General features: G+C 36.8%; 1 protein-coding gene across 1 annotated transcript in view; it reads left to right on the top strand.

The window, feature by feature from the left end:
• Window positions 1-25,039, top strand: part of LOC136875452 (uncharacterized) — a 56,165-nt gene that overhangs the window by 23,359 nt on the left and 7,767 nt on the right. Inside the window, exon 2 of the mRNA XM_067149002.2 lies at window positions 12,853-12,981. Within this exon, the coding sequence (XP_067005103.2) occupies window positions 12,853-12,981 (129 nt within the window). The remainder of the gene's footprint in view (window positions 1-12,852; window positions 12,982-25,039) is intronic.

Here is a 25,039-nt window from a genome sequence, read left to right as displayed (position 1 = left end):
AAAACATTATTCAGATGAGACATGTTTCGCCTCTCACTGTGAGGCATCTTCAGTCATTATCAAAAACCTTATTATTTTACCAGGCATCTGGTTAAAGATATTCAAAAATGTGTTTGATGATTATAAGAGAGGTAAGATTTACGTTAGTTATAAACATGTTCATGAAGTAAGTAAAAATCTAATATATTGATAAAAACATATGTAGTTCTTTGTTGAATAGGACTTGTTTGATTGTACTATAGTAAGAGAAGGTGGCTTGAAGCCGTAGTCATTAATAGATGTCTAATACATAGTGGAAGGCATAAAATATCAGTTCTATGAGAATATACATTACATTCAAATGATACTAAAAACTAGTGGATTCAAAGGTAGTACATATAAAATGTTCAATGAAATAACTATAGATCTAATAAAATGATAAACACATATGTAGTTCTTTGTTAATTAGGACGTCGTAAGATTGTACGGCTTAAAGCCGTAGTCATTAATAGATGTCTAATACATAGTGGAAGGCATATGAAATCAGTTCAATGAGAATATATAATACAAACAATTGATGCATAAAAACTGGTAGATTCATAAGAGGTACATTTAAAAATGAAGGCGTTATGTGACTATAAAAGACAGTTGATGGCTTAAAGCTGTAGTCAAAGTTTGAAATGTAGGTCAAATAACTGCTAAATATATGGTAAAAAGATATAAGTCAAAATATACAGCTTAGTGTAAAAAATATGAAGGAAAAACATTCCAATTGCTTGACAAAAGTTACTTGACGTTGGCATGCGTTTGTCCGTGATATTTATTGGTCAACATTTCGTAGGTTATTTTAGATTTATTCGGCAAGATTGCGTTGACAAGAAGTTCACCAGAAGTTTATAGTTGGCCTAATTTGTAAAAAGAAAGTTGCAGAGATGATGATGGGTGGAAATTCTCAACGTTGGTATGGTTTTCTGACGTGAAGGTTGGAGAGCTGTTGTGTTCTTCTTCGATGACAATATATTTTATAAAACGTTGATTGTAAATAATTTATACTATTGAAGAGTATTATGGAAGTTTGATGAAGCTGTTGAATTATTGTTGTTATAGAATGGTTCGGAAATGAAGAAAAAACTAGTTAATTTTGACGAGAATGAAGAAAACATGGGAAGGTTTTGTTTAAGTGTTGTTAATGAGAAAATGTTGGTGCTTACCTATGGCGTTGTAGGCCCATTTAACAAGCTGTGTGAGGCGCTATTAGGATACTAATGGTCACTAACGGTTTTTACTCCTTGTGTTGTACGTATGTCGTCTGGCTAGAGGGGGGTGGGTAGGAGGGGGCGGAGTTGTAGGCTTGTGATTCGTGAACGGGAGGGAGTTGTGAATGGTAGGGGAAGTGGAGGGGCGTGTATCATTTATTGGTTTATGAATGGCGCGTGGAGGGGAATTACGTAAGATGGGAGGGGGGGGGTATGATGTATTTGTTGACGTAGGGGTGTTTGTTGATACTGTTTTGAAAATATTAAAAAACTTTTTGTCCTGAAGGTTTACATTATTGAATAATGTTGCTATTTGGTCATATAAAGGGCTTCTATTGTCTATTGGATTATTTAAATTCTTATTAGCATTGAATTTTTGGTCCAAAAATATGTATAAATTTTCGAATTCGGTCATAAGTCTACCTTTTTTTATTGTTTTTAAAATTTGAAGGTCCTGTTCAATTGTGGTAAAGTTGTGCCCCGTTTCTTTCATGTGATTGCTCATTGCTGAGTGTTTATTATGTTTCTGAGCATTGAAATGTTCTGTGTACCTAGTTATGAAGCTTCTTCCTGTTTGTCCGATGTATGAGCTGAGGCACTCGTTACATTTTAATCTATAGATACCGGAGCCTGAGTATTTATTATTTTCTGAATTTATTGTATTATGGTTGAAGAACATTTTTTGGTTTGAATTTTGAGTTTTGAAAGCTATTTTGATCTCTTGATTTTTTAAGGTGTTGGTTACTTGGTGTATGTAAAGGTTGCGAACTATGATTTTTCATTTTTTATTGGGGAGAGGTTTGTGGATAGTTTCAATTTAACTTTATTAATTAGTTTGTCTATGATAGAGGGATTATATCCATTAAAAGTGGCTATTTCTTTTATTGTATTTATTTCTTTTTTAAAATTGGTCGCTGAAAGGGGAATTTTTAGAGCTCTGTACACCATACTATAAAATGAGGACTGTTTGTGTGATTGTGGATGAAGGGAACTTTGTTTAATAGTTATAGGTGTGAATGAGGGCTTTCTGTAAATTTGGAAATCAAACTTATTGGAAGTTCTTGTTATTGTGATGTCAAGAAAATTAATTGATTTGTGGTTCTCGTCCTCTTTAGTGAATTTAATATTGTTATCCAGATTATTTAAATAAGTTAATATGTTTTCACTATTGTTGAGATTTTTGTCAATTATTACTAGCGTGTCATCAACATAGCGTAGCCAGAGATTTAATCCATTGATGTTATTTATTATTTTGCTGTTTTCAAGGTTTTCCATATAAATTTCAGCAAGTATTCCGGATAAAGGGTCTCCCATGGCCAGGCCTTCCTGTTTGTATATTTTATTGTTAAAAGTGAAAAAGTTGTTTTGTAAGACGAAGTTTAGTACTTTTAAGAATTCTTCTGTTTCTATTTTGCTTAAATTGCTATGTTTGGAAAGATTGTTTTTTATTATTTCTATAGTTTTTTTTAGCGGGAATTATTTATTTAAATAATCTGGATAACAATATTAAATTCACTAAAGAGGACGAGAACCACAAATCAATTAATTTTCTTGACATCACAATAACAAGAACTTCCAATAAGTTTGATTTCCAAATTTACAGAAAGCCCTCATTCACACCTATAACTATTAAACAAAGTTCCCTTCATCCACAATCACACAAACAGTCCTCATTTTATAGTATGGTGTACAGAGCTCTAAAAATTCCCCTTTCAGCGACCAATTTTATAAAAGAAATAGCCACTTTTAATGGATATAATCCCTCTATCATAGACAAACTAATTAATAAAGTTAAATTGAAACTATTCACAAACCTCTCCCTAATAAAAAATGAAAAATCAAAGTTCGCAACCTTTACATACACCAACCCAATCATACACCAAGTAACCAACACCTTAAAAAATCAAGAGATCAAAATAGCTTTCAAAACTCAAAATTCAAACCAAAAAATGTTCTTCAACCATAATACAATAAATTCAGAAAATAATACATACTCAGGCTCCGGTATCTATAGATTAAAATGTAACGAGTGCCTCAGCTCATACATCAGACAAACAGGAAGAAGCTTCATAACTAGGTACACAGAACATTTCAATGCTCAGAAACATAATAAACACTCAGCAATGAGCAATCACATGAAAGAAACGGGGCACAACTTTACCACAATTGAACAGGACCTTCAAATTTTAAAAACAATAAAAAAAGGTAGACTTATGACCGAATTCGAAAATTTATACATATTTTTGGACCAAAAATTCAATGCTAATAACAATTTAAATGATCCAGTAGACAATAGAAGCCCTTTATATGACCAAATAGTAACATTATTCAATAATGTAAACCTTCAGGACAAAAAGTTTTTTAATATTTTCAAAACAGTATCAACAAACACCCCTACGTCAACAAATACATCATACCCCTCTCCCCCTCCCATCTTACGTAATTCCCCTCCACGCGCCATTCATAAACCAATAAATGATACACGCCCCTCCGCTTCCCCTACCATTCACAACTCCCTCCCGTTCACGAATCACAAGCCTACAACTCCGCCCCCTCCTACCCACCCCCCTCTAGCCAGACAACATACGTACAACACAAGGAGTAAAAACTGTTAGTGACCATTAGTATCCTAATAGCGCCTCACACAGCTTGTTAAATGGGCCTACAACGCCATAGGTAAGCACCAACATTTTCTCATTAACAACACTTAAACAAAACCTTCCCATGTTTTCTTTCATTCTCGTCAAAATTAACTACAGTTTTTTCTTCATTTCCGAACCATTCTATAACAACAATAATTCAACAGCTTCATCAAACTTCCATAATACTCTTCAATAGTATAAATTATTTACAATTAACGTTTTATAAAATATATTGTCATCGAAGAAGAACACAACAGCTCTCCAACCTTCACGTCAGAAAACCATACCAACGTTGAGAATTTCCACCCATCATCATCTCTGCAACTTTCTTTTTACAAATTAGGCCAACTATAAACTTCTGGTGAACTTCTTGTCAACGCAATCTTGCCGAATAAATCTAAAATAACCTACGAAATGTTGACCAATAAATATCACGGACAAACGCATGCCAACGTCAAGTAACTTTTGTCAAGCAATTGGAATGTTTTTCCTTCATATTTTTTACACTAAGCTGTATATTTTGACTTATATCTTTTTACCATATATTTAGCAGTTATTTGACCTACATTTCAAACTTTGACTACAGCTTTAAGCCATCAACTGTCTTTTATAGTCACATAACGCCTTCATTTTTAAATGTACCTCTTATGAATCTACCAGTTTTTATGCATCAATTGTTTGTATTATATATTCTCATTGAACTGATTTCATATGCCTTCCACTATGTATTAGACATCTATTAATGACTACGGCTTTAAGCCGTACAATCTTACGACGTCCTAATTAACAAAGAACTACATATGTGTTTATCATTTTATTAGATCTATAGTTATTTCATTGAACATTTTATATGTACTACCTTTGAATCCACTAGTTTTTAGTATCATTTGAATGTAATGTATATTCTCATAGAACTGATATTTTATGCCTTCCACTATGTATTAGACATCTATTAATGACTACGGCTTCAAGCCACCTTCTCTTACTATAGTACAATCAAACAAGTCCTATTCAACAAAGAACTACATATGTTTTTATCAATATATTAGATTTTTACTTACTTCATGAACATGTTTATTGTCCAGCCCTTGTCCCGTTTCCCTACGGGGTCGGGTATGAGGTGAGATGAATTTGTCATGAACATGTTTATAACTAACGTAAATCTTACCTCTCTTATAATCATCAAACACATTTTTGAATATCTTTAACCAGATGCCTGGTAAAATAATAAGGTTTTTGATAATGACTGAAGATGCCTCACAGTGAGAGGCGAAACATGTCTCATCTGAATAATGTTTTAAAGTAAATGCCAACTTCTTGTAATGTATTGAATAGGTGGAAATAAACAAAAGATATTATCCTATATACAGTTTATGAAACTCTTAATACGGACGAAAAATGATTTTCATCACTTGTAACAACTCAGCTACACCAACAACAATAAACATAACATCATTGCACAGCTGCAAATGGGAAAGGAGCCACTACTTTGAAACCAATGTCATCCAAATTTACGGACGCCAAAAAGACAACATGAATTGGTTCTAATAAAAGGGCAACACACACAGCAGAGCTGAACATATTTTACTTGAATTTCATCCATACATTTGGCACCTTTTTAAAAAAATATTGAAAGTGTTTTATCTCACATACGCACAGGAAGACAAATCTTTTATCCATGCAATTTTACAAACTCCAAGAATAGCAGCTGAAGTGTACAACTGTGAATAAGACTTACACGGAAGTTAGTCGATGTATTGACCACCAAGCAAGAACGAATGTTCATATGCATGAAGTGTTTTTATATATTGTTTTTATCTTGTACATATATATAAGTTAGTTTAGGTAAAGACATGTTTTATACACTAGTTTTAAGACCTTCAACATTTTAGACATACAGTTGCAATATTGTACAGAATGACATATACGCCAGTTCACTCTAAGACATGCCCCATTTGTATGTGACTAAATGTACATCATCATCATCATATGGCATTCCTTCAACACCACAATCTTAATCAAAGCTTCATTATATAAATATGTATATATGGTTCAGCTGAAGATGAACTTGAATATGAGGTCGAAACCGGTCCTGTAGTTTAATATATACAATAAATAAGTATTGATTGGTGGAAATCCTCTCCTATTTTTAATTGTGCAATTGTCAATACGGAAATGAAGATAATAGATTACGATAAAGTCAATTGTACATTTTTTTAAAGAAAAGTTAAAGGATTTCTTTGTCAGGTATAAATTGTTGTTGAATGGTTTTTAGGTATTTTCCAAATTTTTACATGAATTAGTTTAGACTGTCTGAAGAACCTAACAGTTATATATTAACTGAGTGGAAACTGAAAAGAAATGGCTTCTACTATAACAAATGACAAGGACAGATATGAAAACACAAACAGGACAGGGCAAGTCACCACATCTTCATGTACTGCCGTCTTCACATAGATTGGCTGTCTCTTCATCGATCCCAGTTCTTCATTTATTTCTTCTCAGCCACTGTCAAGTTGTTTCTGCTGTCAGTGTTTGTTCTGTGTTCTTTTACCACTTCTGTTCTTGTTGAGTGCTGATGCCTGCCCTTCTGATGAAGCTGGGAAACAGAAAGGAGCTTGTCAGGGCTAAGAACAAATGGTTGCTGAAGAATGGGATTATGAAGAGAGAACCTATGTGTACTTGAAGAAGGCAATGTATGAAGATGTGGAGATGTCGTTTACTGTTAATCATTTTTGTCCTTTTCTCCTACTTATATTGCTTCCTCTTCTTTCACTGACGCATCACTGCGTTTTTTCAATTATGTGCTCCTTCTCTTGTTACTTTCTGTAACTTGATTTGGCACTTGTTTATTCCTTTCCAGTATATTCCTTTAAAAAATCACAAACAGAGAAAGCATATAAACTACTTAACATTTATTTTTAAAATCGTAATTGATTACTTTCTGTGACTACTTGAAGTTTCATGAAAACATTCAGGAGCTTGGAGTGAGAGCGAGCTAACCGGTTTGTGCAGTGACTGGGGAGCATACAATTGAGCCTGTACATTCTGTATCAGTGCAGTAAATAAGGTGTGTCCAGCTCCCTGGTTGAATGGTCGCCTTCGGTTCAGAGGGCCCCAGGTTCGATTCCTGGCTGGGTTGTAGATTTTAACCTTAAATGGTTATTTCCCCTGGGTCGGGGACGGGGTGTTTGTACTGTCCCCAACATTCCTGCAACTTGCACACCGCATACAATACTGTCCTCCACTACAGAAACACGCAGTTCCCATACAAGGCAGATGCTGCCCACTGTCGTTGGAGGGTCTGCACCAGGCTAGGAATAATCACACAAAAGTTATTAATAAAGTGTGAAGCAAAACTACATTACGACACTACCGACTCACCCCAGCTATGTCTGGGAGTCCGACTCCATGGCTAAATGGTTAGCATGCTGGTCTTTGGTCACAGCGGTCCCGGATTGAATTCTCTGCAGGGTCGGGAATTTTAGCCATAATTGGTTAATTCCACTGACACGGGGGATGGTTGTATATTCCATCTTCATCATAATTTCATCTTCATCACGACGCGTAGGTCGCCTATGGGGGTCAAATCAAAAGACATGCATCTGGCGAGCTGGACTTGCCGGACACTCTCGGCACTAAGAGCCATACGCCGTTTTATTTTTGTTTGGATGGGAACAGTATTAAATTTATACTGAAAGGCTGTATATGATTTCTTTGTTGACAACATTGATTGTTTACTTCCTTATGTTCATATGTAAATCAGGAGATGCCTTGTGCACCGAGCTCGATAGCTGCAGTCGCTTAAGTGCGGCCAGTATCTAGTAATCGGGAGATAGTGGGTTCGAGTCCCACTGTCGGCAGCCCTGAAGATGGTTTTCTGTGCTTTCCCATTTTCACACCAGGCAAATGCCGGGGCTGTACCTTAATTAAGGCCACGGCTGCTTTCTACCAATTCCTTCGCCTTTCCTATCCCACTGTCGCTATAAGACATATCTGTGTCAGTGCGACGTAAAGCAAAACAAAAACAACAAAAAAGATGCCTTGTGCAACGGCACGCAATGTGACTGCGAAGATGACGAAGGTCTGGAAAGTCAGAGCCATCACTAGCAACACCAAACTCAGTCTGGTAAATACTCTGGTTTTTCCCATTGCCACATATGCAGCTGAAACCTGGACAATTCATAAAGGTGGCAGAGAGAAGATTGAAGCGTTGGAAATGTGGGTGTACCGCTGAGTTCTAAGAGTATCCTGGACAGACTACCGGAGGAATGCTTTTGTTCTAGAAAAGTTCAAGAATAAGGACAGGCTCTAGAAGAAGATTAGCCAGGCTATTTGAGATACTTTGGCCACATATCAAGGAGAACTGGAGATGTGGAAAAGCTGATTGTTGAGGGCAAAGTGCAAGGAACAAGGACTGGAGGAAGGCCTCCAGCAAAGTGGATTGACCATTTGAAGGAGTTGGTTGGGAGGTGTCTACATCAAGCAACACATCTAGCACAGGATAGAAGAGGATGGCATAAACTCTGCAACTGTACATGACAGGCCACCACATCCTGTACAGGTACTTTAAGCCTGAAACAGGTTCCAAGAAGGATATTCCAGGAATTATTAATGAACATGTGAAGATTTATGGAAGGCAGAAGTATTCAGTCATCAGTATGTGAAGATTGTTGCTTAAAAGGATAATGTCCATGTAGAGGAGGTGAGTAATACTAATAATTGAAATGTACATACTATTCTAGTAACAAAATCATTTACAATAAGATACAAAAGTTGAAAAACAGAAAACCAGCTGGAATTGACAAGATTTCTGGTGGTATGCTAAAGACAATGAGTTGGGATATAGTATCATATCTGAAGTACTTATTTGATTATTGTTTGCATGGAGGAGCTATACCAGATGACTGAAGAGTTGCCATAGTAGCCCCTTTGTATAAAGGGAAGGGTGATAAACACAAAACATATAGTTCCAGGCCAGTCAGCGTGACATCTTGCATCGAAGCTTTGGGAAAGCATTCTTTCTGATTATATTAGACATGTTTGCGAAGTTACAAACTGGTTTGCTGGAAGGCATTTCTGCTTCTGGAAAAGATATTCAATTGAAGCTCAACTTCTAATTTCAGCAGGATATAGCAGATATTTTAGATTCAGGAGGTCAAATTGACCTATCGAAGGCATTTGATAAAGTAGATCATGGGAGACAGCTGGCAAAAATGAGTGCATTTGCCTAGAAAAAAAGTGACTGAATGGATGCTATATTTCTTGAAAAAAGAACTTGGGAGTATTGGAAGTAATCATTAAGAGCAGAATTCCTCAGGGCGATATTTTTGGACCTTTGTTTTCTTATATAAGTTACATATATGAAATGAATAAAGAACTGGAATTGGAGATAAGGCTTTTTGCGGATCATACTATACTGTATAGAGTAATAAATAAGTAACAAGATTGTGAACGACTCAGAAAGGACTCGACAGTGTTATGAGATGGAGAGCAGGCAATGGTATGTTGATAAACGGGCTGAAAAGTCATGTTGGGAGTCCCACCAAGTGGAAAAGCCCTCTCAATTTTAATTACTGCGTTGATGGGGTGGAAGTTCCTCATGGCAATCACTGTAAGTACCTAGGTGTTAATATAAGGAAAGATCTTCATTGGGGTAATCACATAAACGGGATTGTAATAAAGGTTACAAATCTCTTCACATGGTTATAAGTTATAAGGGTATTTAGGGGTTGTAGTAAGGATGTGAAGGAGAGGGCATATGTGTATCTGGTAATACCATAATTAGAGTATGGTTCCAGTGTATTGGACCCTCAACAAGATTACTTCATTCGAGAAGAATTGCCAGTTGGACGAAGTGTCTTCTGTTTAATAATTTTTGTTACTTTTAAAATTTGTAACTTCATAAGACACAGTAAACATGATTAAGGATAGTTGAAAAGGAATTTAAATTCCTGCCAGATGTACGGACAAAAGATAAAAAGCAGGAGATGTGCCAGATCCATGCCAATCCTAGTCAATTTAATTGAGATATTAATGAAAAGTGGCATATTAATTTTGTGGGGAAATATTTTGGTTCCTGAGCATTTGCCTCCTCTGCAAATTTTTGGTTTCAGAAATGAGTTTGAAGAGAGTGACTGCAGGTCGAAGTTGCCACAGTCATTGGATCCGCAGTCAGCAGCCTTTTGATTTGTTGTGAAATACTTGCTATTGTCTCTTTAACACTTTTAAAAGCTATTAACTGTGCACGTCTGGGCTTCTTGTAGCAGGTAGATGCCAAACTGACCTCTGACTGCTTACTTCCACGGGATGGCATCTGTTTGTAGATCCATTTAAAAATCTGGCCTTCCTCAATAAACTACATACACATCTTTATTATAGACTGTTACGTCTTTCAGTATTTGTCTGCAACTCTGTATGAATTAATAAAGTACCTCCACAATCTCTATTTGCAACTAGGTCTGTGGCCTCATTTAGTTCCACATATATATAAAATCCTAACAGCACTATAGAAAACTAAAAATGCACATTCTGCTTTAGATACTAGGTTACACTGAATATTTCGTAGAGGAACGAAGATGTTTGGGACTAACTCTTGTTTCGAGGGAGTCGGTCTATGACAATTAGAGGGTTGGCCTACAAGGTTCGGGGGTGGGTACGACCGTGCTTTATGAAAAGCCTTCCGTTCATTCTCTTCCTGACTGGGTCATCCAGTGGGCATGGTGACTATAGCTGCAGTAGCAAAGAAAGGGAAGAACATTTGACAGAGTATTTTGTTGGTCATTGAAAAATATTGTCTGTATGTGTCCAGCAGATCTCTGTTATTATTTTGAGTTTTTATTTGCACACTTCAATTTTGGCTGTCGTAGTGTCGTGCATGCTCTGCTGGGCCTGGCCTCTGCCAAGGCAGCTCGTAAGGGGAGCTGGTGGCAATAGCTACCTGACTGAAAACTATCGTATTGGAAGTTTATTCTTACCTGCTTTCACAGTGTATTTTAAGACCTTTATAGGCAGAATCTACAGACATGCCACGTTCTTGGGAGAGCTGCGGATTGATTTTTCGGACTCCGTTCCATCATCACTCGGATATGTTGAAGCTTGGTGAAATCTTGTTTAGGACATCACTTCTTATCAGAAACAGAGCCTTTTTCTCTCCACTTCCTGAACAACTGCGTTATAGTCAGGGAACCTCCAGATAATGATAGTAAAATTTTTGTAAACATTTTTCTTACATCTCGACAAAAAATGTCTGTTGCTCTCTAGTGTATCATATCATTGCTATAACATGCCTGATATGTTTGTGTAACTGCAACTGACAGATGATGTGCTGCAGCTTGGCCTTGTTGGTTAACTGCTAGATGGTGTAAGAAATAAATTGACAAGAGGCTCCACCTTTTCAATACAATATATCAAGTAAGTGATTTTACATCAGTCTTGGGACTAGTTTCAGCCTCTTAGTGGCCATCTTCAGCCAAATAAAAGTTAACAGATTGTGTGATAACTAAATCATATGTATAACAAAGGCAATGTTGCAGGAATAATTATAACATTAAATTACACAGCCTAAAATAACAAAATTTGTGGTTATGATCTTCTTTTCATGACATGATGTCTTTAAGTTCACTTAGGACCTCAGGCAAAGAAGTAAATCTGGAAATGATAGCCAGAATTAGGAATGAATAAACCTACAGAAAAGAAATTAAAAAGGAGAAAAATTATTTATGAGACTCACCTCTAATGTCTGATGTAGAACAAGCACTGACTTGCTCTAGGAAGCTGGCAGGCCATGTACCAAAGGAGTGGGTAGGGAACAAGCACTGTATTCTTATAGGAAGCAGGCAATGTAAACAAAGGGGCAGGTAGGGAGAGGAGGGGAGGGGCAGGAGGGGGGAAAAAGAGAGAAGGGGTGTCTAAGGTGGGGCTGAAGGATGTGGAAAGAAAGACTGCTGCTGAGAGGGGAATTTAAATAGATTATGAAAGAAAGAATTCTTTTTATCTGAGGCATGATTACTGAAGATAGGAATTAAAAGGTCAAATGAAATGTTTGAAGTTAGGATTGAAAAACTGTTCCAGATGGATAAAACAATTTTCCATAATATTGAGCAGGGGGCCGTTTTGTATAATTTTGAGAATTTTCATGTCTTGGTTGATATTAGTGAACTTATGGTTAGTATCAGCCATGTGCTGTCCCATGGCATCTGTTGTATTTTAGGGCGTTAACATGCTCAAAGTATCTTATAGCTTTTAATTATGCTAGATGGCGTGGCACAGCCAGCGGAGGTTGGGCCTGGTGGAGCATGTGTGGCACTAGGTTGTGAACTCCCTGTTCTTACCTGCTTTAAAATTGTTAGTGGACTTGGATTAATATAGATTTTGTGATTACACAAATGGGCACTTCGGCATAAACATGTTTGATGGGTCGGTGGTTTTCATGGAGTGGAAGACATTATGTAGGAATTGGGTTGATTAAGCTGTGGTGGTGGATGGGATTGATAGCTCATTGGTATAGTTACAGAGCTGGCCACAGTTTGAATCCTGGACAGTGCATGTAGGATTTTTGATATTAAGAGTCATTTTAATGTGGTTTGGATTCTATGTAGAATTGGAGATTCTGTGGATAAGGTCATTATATCAACAGTTATGTAAACCCACAAGCCTGCTTGCTTTTTCAATTAAGCTGCGAATAGATGAGACAACGCTATGGTGATCAAGCAGGGGATATTAAAGATGTCTACTTTTTGGATTTAGCTTTGGACAGATGGGAATACAGTGTGGCATGCAAGCAGTGTATAATAAAGCTCTGCTTTTTTATTAAGCTATGGGCAGAAATGGACTACAGTGTGATGTGCATGCAGGGGATAATAATGATCTCTAGTGTTCTTAAAAGTTTTACAAACTCAGTACTGGTACCTAAAAATATGAAGTTTTTCATGTTCATTCAGTTGATTTTATAGTGGCATCCTTCATGTTTACAGATTTCTGCTTCTGATCCTCTTCCAAAGAATGCTTGTGTTAACTGTCTTGAAAAGTTGGATTCCTTGTGGGATTTCTTTGAGCTTTGTCGGAAGGCTCAGATTATGCTACGAGAAATGTTTATTACAAAGGTAAGTCCACGTATACATGGTAGCATTTTCAGTTTTCTCATTCGGTACTTTCGCTGCATACAACTTAAGGTGTGTACCTGCCTTTGTGGATCATTGATAGAGCATCGGCCTCCGAATCTCAAGATTGCACGTCAAACCTGGCAGTTATATCACTAAGTTTACACAAGGAGTATTTTATTACACCACCTATTCAATACAATTCATTCCACTGTTCTGTGGTTAAATGAACATGCAAAGGGCACTAGGAAAGTATTGCAATACGAAAAAACGGTTGGCTGGACACCCCTGTTATGGTGAGGGATGAAAACCAGTCTAGAAGACAGCAAGGCATGACCTCCACACCAGTTGTTACCAAGCAGTGGGATTGAAAGCAAGTTAAGATGTCAGTGTGGTCTAAAGGTGAATATCGCGCAATTATCCGCTACAGATTTGCTCGTGGATTAACTGTTGACCAGTGCCTGGAGCAAACGACTCCTTTACTGGGGAAAGACTGTCCACATCGGACAACAATTTTCTGCTGGTACAAAGAGTCCAGAGGGGAAATTTTTTTTTTTTTGCTAGTTGCTTTACGTCGCACCGACACATATAGGTCTTATGGCGACGACGGCACAGGAAAGGGCTAGGAGTGGGAAGGAAGTGGCCGTGGCCTTAATTAAGCTACAGCCCCAGCATTTGCCTGGTGTGAAAATGGGAAAACACGGAAAACCATTTTCAGGGCTGCCGACAGTGGGGTTCGAACCTACTATCTCCCAAATACTGGATACTGGTCGCACTTAAGCGACTGCAGCTATCGAGCTCGGTAATTTTGGGGTTGAAGACTATCTTCGTTCTAGGCGACCGTCTGAATCAATGACTGATGAAAACATTGAAGCTGTGAGGAAAATGTTGCAGCAAGAGAGGCGGTTGACATATCTGCAGGTAGAAGAGACCTTCCACATCCCTGCACCAGCTATTCATTCAATTCTACACGACCATCTCCATGTTAGAAAGACTTGTTCCCTTTGGGTGCCCCATTCACTTTTAGAGGAACAAAGGGCACATCGAGTGAAATGGTGCCCAAAAATGCTAAAACAGTTTGAAAATGAGACTTCGCGTAACGTCAATAGCATCGTTACAGGTGACGAAACTTATTATTACGATGTCCCAACAAAATCCCAGAACAAGGTGTGGCTGTTTGAAGATGAGGGTACTCCTGTGACTGTGCGAAAGTCAAGGTCAGTGAAGAAAAGGATGATTGCAGTATTCTTCATTAAACGGGGTATCCTGACTCGAGTTGTGCTAGAAACACAAAGGACAGTTACTGCAAAGTGGTATGGTGAGACTTGTCTGCTTCAGGTCTTCCAGGCTCTCAAGCAGCACCGTCCAAGGTCACAGTTAAACACTTGGCTCTTGCATCACGACAATGCTCCAGCACATTGTGCTAATGTAACAATGGATTTTCTTGCCAGATCAGGGTTGACTGTGCTTGATCACCCTCCATACAGTCCTGATCTTGCCTCATGTGACTTCGCACTCTTCTCAGAAGTGAAGATGAAGCTGAAAGGGCAGCGTTTTGCATCCGACGAGGATCTTCTGGCAGCATGGGATCAAGAGTATGAAAATGTAACCGAAGAAAAGTGGCAGAGTTGGTTCAGTGACTAGTTTTGACATATGGAGAAGTGTATTGAATGTGGTGGAAATTATTTTAAAAAGTCTAACGCGTTCACTCACATTGCAAAACTTTCCTAGAGCCCTTTGTAGAAACTACCAGATTTTAAGGTACATGTTTCGCCCCTCTTTTACAGGGCATCATCAGCCTTGTTCAATCCTAAAACAAAATTTTATCATATTTACATAAATAGTACTGACGAACTCTTACTGGTCTTGACACTGTGGATTGGTTGTGTTTACAGTACCAAGATATTAGATAAAACATATGTACAGACACTAAACTCACTTTGAAAAATTAAAATGTTCGTCTAAAAGAATTTTGTGTCACATTGTTTCTTAAAAATAAATCATGTCTGACTCTGAAAAGGATCCTTTTCATAAGAAGCTTAAACAATATGTAACGCTTGGGGGCCAGAATATCTATCGAACCCAAGGCGTCAATGGATAGGAATAGTATGATAAAACGTATATGTTGAGATCTGTTTTTGAAAACATAAGGGTTAAAATACGTGGTCAAATTGAAGGCGATGTGGATTAAGTTGTTTTAATATGTTAGGTAAAATTTATCATATGATGAGATGAGATGTCGTATGGCTTTTAGTGCCGGGATATCCTAGGACGGGTTCAGCTTGCCAGGTGCAGGTCTTTCTATTTGACACCCGTAGGCGACCTGCGCGTCGTGATGAGGATGAAATGATGATGAAGACAACACATACACCCAACCCCCGTGCCATTGGAATTAACCAATTAAGGTTAAAATCCCTGACCCGGCCGGGAATTGAACCTGGGACCCTCTGAACCGAAGGCAAGTACGCTGACCGTTCAGCCAACGAGTCGGACATCGTATGATGACAAGTGCTAGTAGACATTGGAGTGTCGGTCAAAATTGCTGCTAAAACTATTCATAAAAGTGAGAGATGAGTCCTTATGACAATCTCATGAACATGTAATGCCCCTTGAAGATGTGGACGTCCGTGGAAAATAACGTGGTTATTCTGTAATGAAACAGAAAGCGAACTTTATGGCGTGTGATTAGATCGTGTAAGTTTCACTGAAAAATATGTTATATGTTATATGTTATATAAAATGGGTACTTACTCATTCACCAAATAGTATGTACGTCCTAATGTTTTAGTAGCATTAGCCTGTTTGGAGTTCCTACTCCTAGTGTTGTATCGATGCGATAGAGGTGGTGGGAAATGCTGAGGGAGAGAGGGGGTAGGCGGAGCTTTGCATGCCGATGCTAATGTGGGGGTGGGGGGGTTGGGGGGGTGTTTGGAGGAGCAAGTGTAGGTTTAGTATTCAGTGAGATAAAGGGAGTTTTTTATTCTAAGGATTTAAATATCCAAGTGACTCTGTTATGGTTTGGATTGACCGCATTTAATAACTTAGGCTTTAAAGTTTGCAGAGTGGACTTCTGACTTCCGTGTCGTCATTGAGATTTCCATCTTTATTATATGTTTTGTCCAAAAAGTTGTATATACTCTTTAATTCATTTAAAAGTTTACCTTTGCCTGTATTCCTTATTATTGTGAGATCCTATTCTATTGAAGTGAAACGGTGTCCGGTTTGCTTCATATTATGCGTGCTCATTGCTGAATATTTGTTATGTTTTCTGCATTGAACTGTTCCATGTACCTTATATAGAAGTTTCATCCAGTCTGTCCAACATATGAAATTCCACACTGAGAACATGTTACTCTATAGACTCCTGAACCTGAATATCTATTGTTGTTAAAAATTAATCTTATTATAATTGAAGAACATGTTTTGAGTTGTGTTAAAACTGTTCTGAAGGATATGTTCACATTACATTTATTGAAAGTGTTCGCAGTTTGGTGGACAACTGGACTACTATACGTGATAGTGGCGTATTCAGTTCTTTTAGGTGTGTCGGGTATAAGATTTGTGGATAACTTGTTTTTGATTTTATAAATTAAGCGGTTTACCATCTCGACCTTAAACCCATTAAGTTTGGCAAGGTTCCTTATGTAGTTTAACTCAGTCCTTAAGTTAGTAGGGGAAAGAGGGATTCTTAATGCTCTGTATATTAAACTATGAAAGGATGCCTGTTTCTGGGAAGCGGGGTGTAATGAGGAATTATATATAGTTACCAGAGAATGTATAGGCTTTCTATATATCTGAAAATCAAAAGTATTATTTGCCTGGGTGACCTTTATGTCTTTATGCCATCAAGTTCGCTTTCTGTATCATTACAGAATGACCACGTTCTTTTCCACGGACATCCACATCTTCAAGGGGAATTACGTGTTCATGAGACTGTCATAAGGACTCATCTCTCACTCTTATGAATAGTTATAGTAGCAATTTTGACTGACACTCCAATGTCTACTAGCACTTATCATATGATGATTTTTACTTAACATATTACATTCATCACTCCACCATTTTATATGTACACTATCGCATCACATACACAGTTCATTCTTTTAAATTTTATTCCCACAATGTAATTTTGTCTTAGGACCGGCAAATTCATAAGTGTATCTTAGTTAGGCTGATGATAACCCAGGGTCGAAACTAGTCCCTTGATAACATATTGTAATGTTTTTATAGACATTGCAATTATTGTACAGTATTGAGTAGGTGGAATAAACTGTAAATTATATGTAACATATTAAGACAACTTAATCCACATCACCTTCAATTTGACTACGTATTTTAACCTGTATGTTTTTAAAAACAGATGTCAACCTCAACATATAAGTTTTATCATACCATTCCTATCCATTGATGCCTTGGGTTCGATATTCTGGTCCCCAAGCGTTACATATTGTTTAAGCTTTTTATGAAGAGGATCCATTTCAGAGTCAGACATATTTATTTTTAAGAAACAATGTGACACAAAATTCTTTTGGATGAACATTTTAATTTTTCAAAGTGATTTTAGTGTGTGTACATATGTTTTATCTAATATCTTGGTACTGTAAACATAACCAATCCACAGTGTCAACGCTAGTAAGAGTTCGTCAGTACTATTTATGTAAATATGATAAGGTCCTCAGACCAAATTTTGTTTTAGGATTGAATAAGGATGATCATGCTCTGTAAAAGAGGGGCGAAACATGTACCTTAAAATCTGGTAGTGGAATGAATTGTATTGAATAGGTGGTGTAATAAAGTACTCCTTGTGTAAACTTAGTGATATAGCTGTTTTTCAATACGGAACAATGGCAAGAGTAATGATTTCTAGTAAACATGGCAGAGGAATTGTGATCTTTGAAAAGTAGAGAAAACTCCCAGATATGCCAACTCCCCCGATTTAAGTGGGAGATTCTCGATTTTTGATTCTTCCTCCCATTCTCCTGATCGCAGAGACTTACCTCCTGATTTCGAGAGCAGCTTTCATTATTGTTTGAAAATATAATTTTTTCCTCATTCTTTAAGTAGTTGGAGGGAATTGATTCTCAAAGGGCACTGGCAGGGCAGATGCATTCAGCTGGTTGTGATCTTAAATATGAAAGAATCTCTAAGGTAATGTTTTTTATTTTGTCATTTGCACATAGTAGTGCAGATTGTGAGACTTTTTAGCATATTTACAAGGACGAAAGCACAGTTCAGATCAATGCTTCCCCAAAAGAAAAAAAAAAGAAAAAAAAATTCTGGAAAAGAACTTTTAACCTTAAAATATATTCAGCAAGGCATGTGCTTTGAGCAAATAATTTAGGGCAGAATTTTTGAAGAGGTGTAAGGTAGTTACGATGGAGAGTCGTGTGTTCTAAAGTTCAGATACAGTAATATGCAGTATAAATACATAAATAAATAAGAGAAATGATGTAATAGAGCAGTATAATCTTTTAAATATTCTTTAATTGATGCAAGTTGCGTCACCAATCATGAATCGTAAGATATTCTGATATATCTCGTGATTTTTGAAACAAATGCAAGGTTAATAAATACTAGAAAATACCTGTAAAAGAAAACATTCAATTAATAACAGAATGGCATGATCTGTTCTCGAAAGAACATCTTCAGATTCAATCAAATCACATTTATTTTATTTTATTAAGTATGGAATATAATTGTGATCAAGGGTAAAACGATTCATGTTGAATTCTGTGCTCATTGCCTTAATAAATGTCGAAATGTTTTTTGAGCTGACATTAATGCTCTCCATATATTGTATTTCCTCTGCTCTTGGCTGCCCTGGGTAGGCTGTGTAACACGATCTGTAGCAATATGCCAGGTGTTTGGTCTTGCTGGTGACTTTCTGCTTGTTACACTTCAGTGACATCATCGGTTTTCATGGAAACATACTTATAGTCTGTTGGTTTGTGTTTGAAATGGTGTGTAAAAAACGATTTTTGAATATCTATTGAACAATTAATAAAATCTTAAATTAAACGGAGTGTGAAATGTTGTGTTTTATTGGTAAGTTTATGTAATTTAGTAGAAAGAATAGCAGGAAACTTTTCAGGTGTGTATATGTGAACATGGAGGTTGGTTGGTTTGTTTATTTATTTATTTATTTATTTATTTATTTATTTATTTATTTATTTATTTATTTATTTATTTATTTATTTATTTAAACTGAATGGACCTGCTATTATTTTCAATGTGCAATATAATTTAAAATCTGTGCTGATAGCTGTGAAATGGTGGGAGCTGTCATATACGCATCCACAGAAGGCTGAATGTCAGTTGCGTCTTATTGTATTTTTGTGTTCTTTGTGCCTGATGGAGAAATAACGTTTTGTTTGGCTGATGTATGGGCCATTAGAGTTTTGTTCTTGGAATTTGAGTTTGTGTATTTCCTCATAGAAGGCTGAGATTTGACTCCCGGTTGATCCTGGGTTGAGATTTCTCATAAGAACTTCATGTTGTGTCCATATTGACATGTAATCAGGAGAATAGGTATGAGGTTATCCACCTTTCAGTAAACTATAAGTAAAACGAAAAGATTTTAGACCACTTCACCATTTAAGGGACCAGTTTCAACCCAACCAGGGTTCTTCCTCAGCCATATAATTACAGCCCTGCACAGATGCGGATATCTGCGGATTGTCTTGGCGGATGCAAACTGCTTGGCAGTGCAGATAATTTTGCTGATAATTTCTAAATAATGAAGTTTATCCATTTTCACTCAGGTATACTCTTATTTTTTCTTGTGATTAGGTGACTCTTGACAGTGGTATGGAAGAATGGTGATATATATAAAGAGCCTTGAGACCATAAAGCTGTAAATCTGACCTAAGCCCAATTGGCTCCTGTCTGCAGTTAATGGAAAGAAGGAACAAAGATCAATACATCGGTAGTTGTCGCATGAGAAAATCCCTCATAAACCTGTAACTGTAGAGGGTCTGATGCCAGGTATCAGGGCTATTGCATTATGTTAACAGATCTATTCCTCCTCCTCCTCTTTGTCTTCTTATATTTATTAGCCATCTTCTGAGGACTGAAAAACAAGAAAATATTAAGATACAACATTTTATTTGAATTTCAGATCTGGTGTTTTAAGTTACTTCCACTTTTTCATTATATATTTTAATGTGTGTTTTATGTCTTGTGATAATGTATACTGTAAGGGATTTTAATGATTGTACATATATTGTTTAACTTGCTGATGTTTATTATTATAAGGCTGAGGATGACCCCTGGTTGTGTTGAAACAGGTCCCCTAAATAGTGAAATGACCGAGTAAGTTGGCCGTGCGGTTAGGAGTGCGCAGCTTTAAGCTCGTATCCAGAAGATAGTGGGTTCGAACCCCATTGTCGGCACCCATGAAGATGGTTTCCATCGTTTCCCATTTTCACACCAGGTAAATGCTGGGACTGTACCTTAATTAAGGCCACGGCCGCTTCCTTCCCATTCCTAGGCCTTTCCTATCCCATCGTCGCCATAAGACCTATCTGTGTCAGTGCGACGTAAAGCAAAAAAAAGAGAAATGATCTAAAATATGTCATTTTACTTATAGTGTATTGAAAGACGGATAATCTTATATCTTTTCTCTTGAGATTTCTATCTGAAAAATCATGGGTCCAGAAGGATATCCAGTCTTCAAACCCCTGCCAAAATCACAGTGTGCCTGGGTGACTAGTTACTTCGGAAATAACTGGAATAAGCTGAAGAAAGTTTTTAAGTTCCCAATTTGGAGAAATGGTCTTCTTTATTTAAGTTGCATTGGCTAATGTGTTGATTGTTCTGAATGCTATTTTTAAAACTTGCTTTTAAAATAAATATGTTAGCTCTCTTGAACATATTTTTGTTCACAAAATTGAGAACTAAATAAATGTGGAAATTTTTTTTTAATAAACTAGTCTACTGTTTTGAGTGATTGGTTGTTTTCTTTCATGATTTATTGTATTATTTGTAGTTTTTTGGTTTGTTTTCATTGGTATGGTTACTGCTGTATGTGTTGTTGTGTTCAGTCCTTCTAATTTGTAAGTGTTTGGATGATTGAATTCGTTGTCTATTGTTGTTGGTGCAGTTTGAGTCTGTTTGCATATTTTGTGTGACATGTTATCTTTATTTCTACTGATTGTGTCATTCGGGAGATAGTGGGTTTGAGCTCCATGGCCGGCAGTGCTGAAGGTGGCTTTCAGTGGTTTCCCATTTTTCACACCAGATTGTACCTTAATTATGGCCACCGTCACTTCTTCCCCCTCCCAGCCCTTTCCTATCTCACTGTTACCTTAAGACCTATCTATGTCAGTCTGACATTAAAAAAAAAAAAAAAAAGCTACTAATTATGATGTCTAGAAAGTCTATCTTCCTGATTGTTTCTGATTCCAGTAAATTTGATTGAACTGTATAAAGAATTCATGGTGTTTAGTAAGTTTTGCAGATCTGTGACATTACTATCAAAGAAGCATATTATGTCATCAACATATTTGTTCCAGTGCAAGATACCTTTGGAATGTTCGTCCATTAAGAATTTTCAGCATTATTTAAGGAACTGTTCACTATTATTCCTAATAACGGTGAACCCATGGGTAATCCTTCCCTTTGATAATGTACATATGTAGTGTTGAACATACCTGTGTTATTGGTTAAGGTTGTGTTTTATAAGGCTGATCAAGACCTTTGTTTCTTGGAGTGAATTTGTTTTCTTTGATTTTTTTTCTCTGTAATTTTAGCCATTTCTTCTAGTGGCACATTTGTGATGTTGGAAGATATCATTGTTATGCATTCTGTTTTGTTCAGCTTGTTGAGTTAGCTCTAATGAGTTTTTAATCGACCTGTCATCTTTGATTGAAATCTTTCCTTATAGAATTTAGTTGAGTAGTTTGCTTACGTTGCAACTTGGTGTGTTTTTTAAATATCCTATTGGTCTGATGGAACACTAGTATTTATGTATCGTAGGGAGGAGTCTTAGTATAGGGGTTCTGAGATTTATAATGATAAGTTTTTCTTTTTCTTCGTTTGTGAAGATGAAGCCTTCTTTTTTTCTTGTTTTATATAACTTAGAATTATCTTGGTTGGGTTGCACCTTTTTCTTTTGTATTCCATTGTTAATGACTTTTTTCATTATAACTGTTGTGTTCCCTTTATCCACTTTTGTGATGATTAGATTCTGAAGGAGAAGTGTAAGGATGTTGAAGGTTGTATGGTCCTTGGAAAGGTAGATGTTGCATGTACAAAAATCAAGGAAACCTTTGGAGAAAGGAAAACTATGTGTATGAATATTAAGAGATCGAATGGAAAACCACTTCTAGGAAGAGGAGACAAAGCAGAAAGATGGCAGGAACATATCCAACAGTTGTATCAATGTACATACGTAGATGATCTGGTTTTGAAACAAAAAGAGGCTGTTGATGCTGATGAAATGAGAGACCCAATTTTGAGGTCAGAATTCGACAAAGCTTTGAGAGACCTAGATATGAACAAGGCACCTAGAATCAAAGATATTCCTTCTGAATTACTGACTGTGTTAGGAGAAACCAGCATGGCGAGATTATTTCATTTAGTGTAAGATGTATGAGACAGGAAAAGTGCCATCTGATTTTTGTCAGAATGTTATGCCTATTGCCAAGAAAGCTAGCGCTGACATGTTTGAAAATTACTGCACCATTAATTTAGTATCTCACACCTGCAAAATTTTAACATGTATTATTTACAGAAAAATGGAAAGACAAGTTGAAACTGAGTTGGGAGAAGATCAGTTTGGCTTCAGAAGAAATGTAGGAACACATGAAGTAATCCTGGCTTTTTGTCTGGTTTTATTAGCGGATTGAATTTAAAAAAACAAGCACACGTACATGGCGTTCATAGATCTAGAAAAGGCATTCAATAATGTTTATTGGACCAAGCTATTTGAGATTCTGAAGGCGCTTGGGATCAGATACTGAGAACGAAGAATTATCTACAGTCTGCAGTGATAAGAATCGAGGGTTTTGAAAAAGAAGTAGCAATTCAGAAAGGAGTGAGGCAAGGCTGCAGTTTGTTCCCCATCCTTTTCAATGTTTATATAGAACAGGCAGTAAAGAAAAGCAAAGAGGAATTTGGAAAGGGAATTACAATCCAAGGAGAGGAAATCAAAACTCTGAGATTTGCTGTTGATATTGTTATTTTATCTGAGTCTGCAGAGGATCTGAAGAAATTGCTGAATGGTGTGGGTGGATTCTTAGGTAAGGAGTACAAGATAAAAACAAAAAAAAAAAAAGTCATGGAGTGCAGTTGAATGAAGTTAGGTGATGCAGGAAATATTAAATTAGGAAATGAAGTCTTAAAGAAAGTGGATGAATATTGTTGCTTGGGTAGTAAAATTACAAACGATGCCAGAAGTAAGGAGGACATAGAATGCAGACTAGCACAAACAAAGAAGGCCTTCCTTAAGTAAAAGAAATTTGCTCACTTCGAACATTGATATAGGAATTAGAAGGTTTTTTTTGAAGGATGCTTTCCTCTATGCACGACTCTGCTTCTGTAGACGACTGTACACAGAAACATCATGCGGTATTAGATTACAATGCAACGAAAGGTAGCGTGGACACTTCAGATCAAATGGAAGTAAAGTACTCTGCATTGCATGGGAGTGAAATGTGGACGATAAGTATTTCAGAAAGGAAGAGAAGCTTTTGAAATGAGGTGTTACAGAAGAATGCTGAACGTGAGATGGATAGATCACATCACGAATGAAGAGATACTGAAACGAATTAGTGAGAGGAGATTGATTTGGCTATATTTGACGAGAAGGAATAGAATGATGGGGCACATCTTAAGACACCGAGGACTTGTTCAGTTGGTTTTTGAGGGAAGTGTAGGTGGTAAGAACGGTAGGGACAGACCAAGGTATGAATATGACAAGCAGATTTAGAGCAGATGTAGGTTGCAACAGTTATGTAGAAATGAAAAGATTAGCACAGGATAGGGTGGCATGGAGGGCTGCATCAAACCAGTCTGAGGACTGATGACTCAAATGATAACAGCAACCCAACAGATTCTCTTTTTATTTTGCTCTTAATGGTCTTTATTAATGAGCTTTGAGTTTTGAAATTAGGTTGCTTTGTGGAAAATTCTTGTTTAATTTTTTTTGCTTCGTTGGTTGCTACATTTTAATGACGTCTTTTTATTTTGTTATGTTATCACTAGGCAATCTCATTGTCATTAATTAATTGGTTTTGTTTGTTTACTGCGTGGTGTTCTTCCTCCTGTTGGTAGGGGCCATGTGGAATACGCACGTGATATCCTCTGCCCTGGCCTTATTTAAGGTACAGCCCCAGCATTTGCCTGGTGTGAAATAGGGAAACCATGGAAAACCATCTTCAGGGCTGCCAACAGTGGGGTTCGAACCCTCTATCTCCCGAATACTGGATAATGGCCGCACTAAAGCGACTGTAGCTATCGAACTCTGTAGGATTGTCCATTGAATGGGGTGTCAAAAGTTGCCTGGATTTATGTGGAGTAACATTTTTTTGTTAATTTGTTTTTATTTTTTATAAATACAAATCTTATTTTGTGTTTTATCCATAAAATTTGATAATGTGTGTAGAATAAATTATATTAAACAGGATGTAAAGAACACAAATACAGTAAGTTTTCATAGCACAACAAATTATGATGTTAATGGCAGCTTGTCAGAGAAGTGTTGGAAGTTATTTCCAGCAAGCTTTCACTGGACATGCTTGCATGGAACAGTGACATCTGATGTTCCGTGCGAGCAGAAAAAATAAAATCACACACTTATGTTGAACCAAATATTGACAGAGATTTATCAGTCCCATGATGGAGGCATGGACAATTTTCATCAAGTTCTCTCATGCTTTAAACAAAGCAAAACTTGGCTTGAAGTGGCAAGTAATATTGGAAATTAGTTAGAAGTGATCTAGAGCATCATTGACTGATACAATGCATAGTCTACCGTATGTTTTAAACAGAGAAACAGTTTAGCAATATCATGAAATAATTTAGAAAATTGCTGTCTGAGTTCTATAATTACATGTTTAAT

The sequence above is a fragment of the Anabrus simplex genome, chromosome 6 (genome assembly GCF_040414725.1).
Source record: "Anabrus simplex isolate iqAnaSimp1 chromosome 6, ASM4041472v1, whole genome shotgun sequence".
Lineage (NCBI taxonomy): Eukaryota > Metazoa > Arthropoda > Insecta > Orthoptera > Tettigoniidae > Anabrus > Anabrus simplex.
The sequence above is the reverse complement of the archived record's forward strand: the minus strand, read 5'-3'. Positions and strand labels throughout refer to the sequence as shown.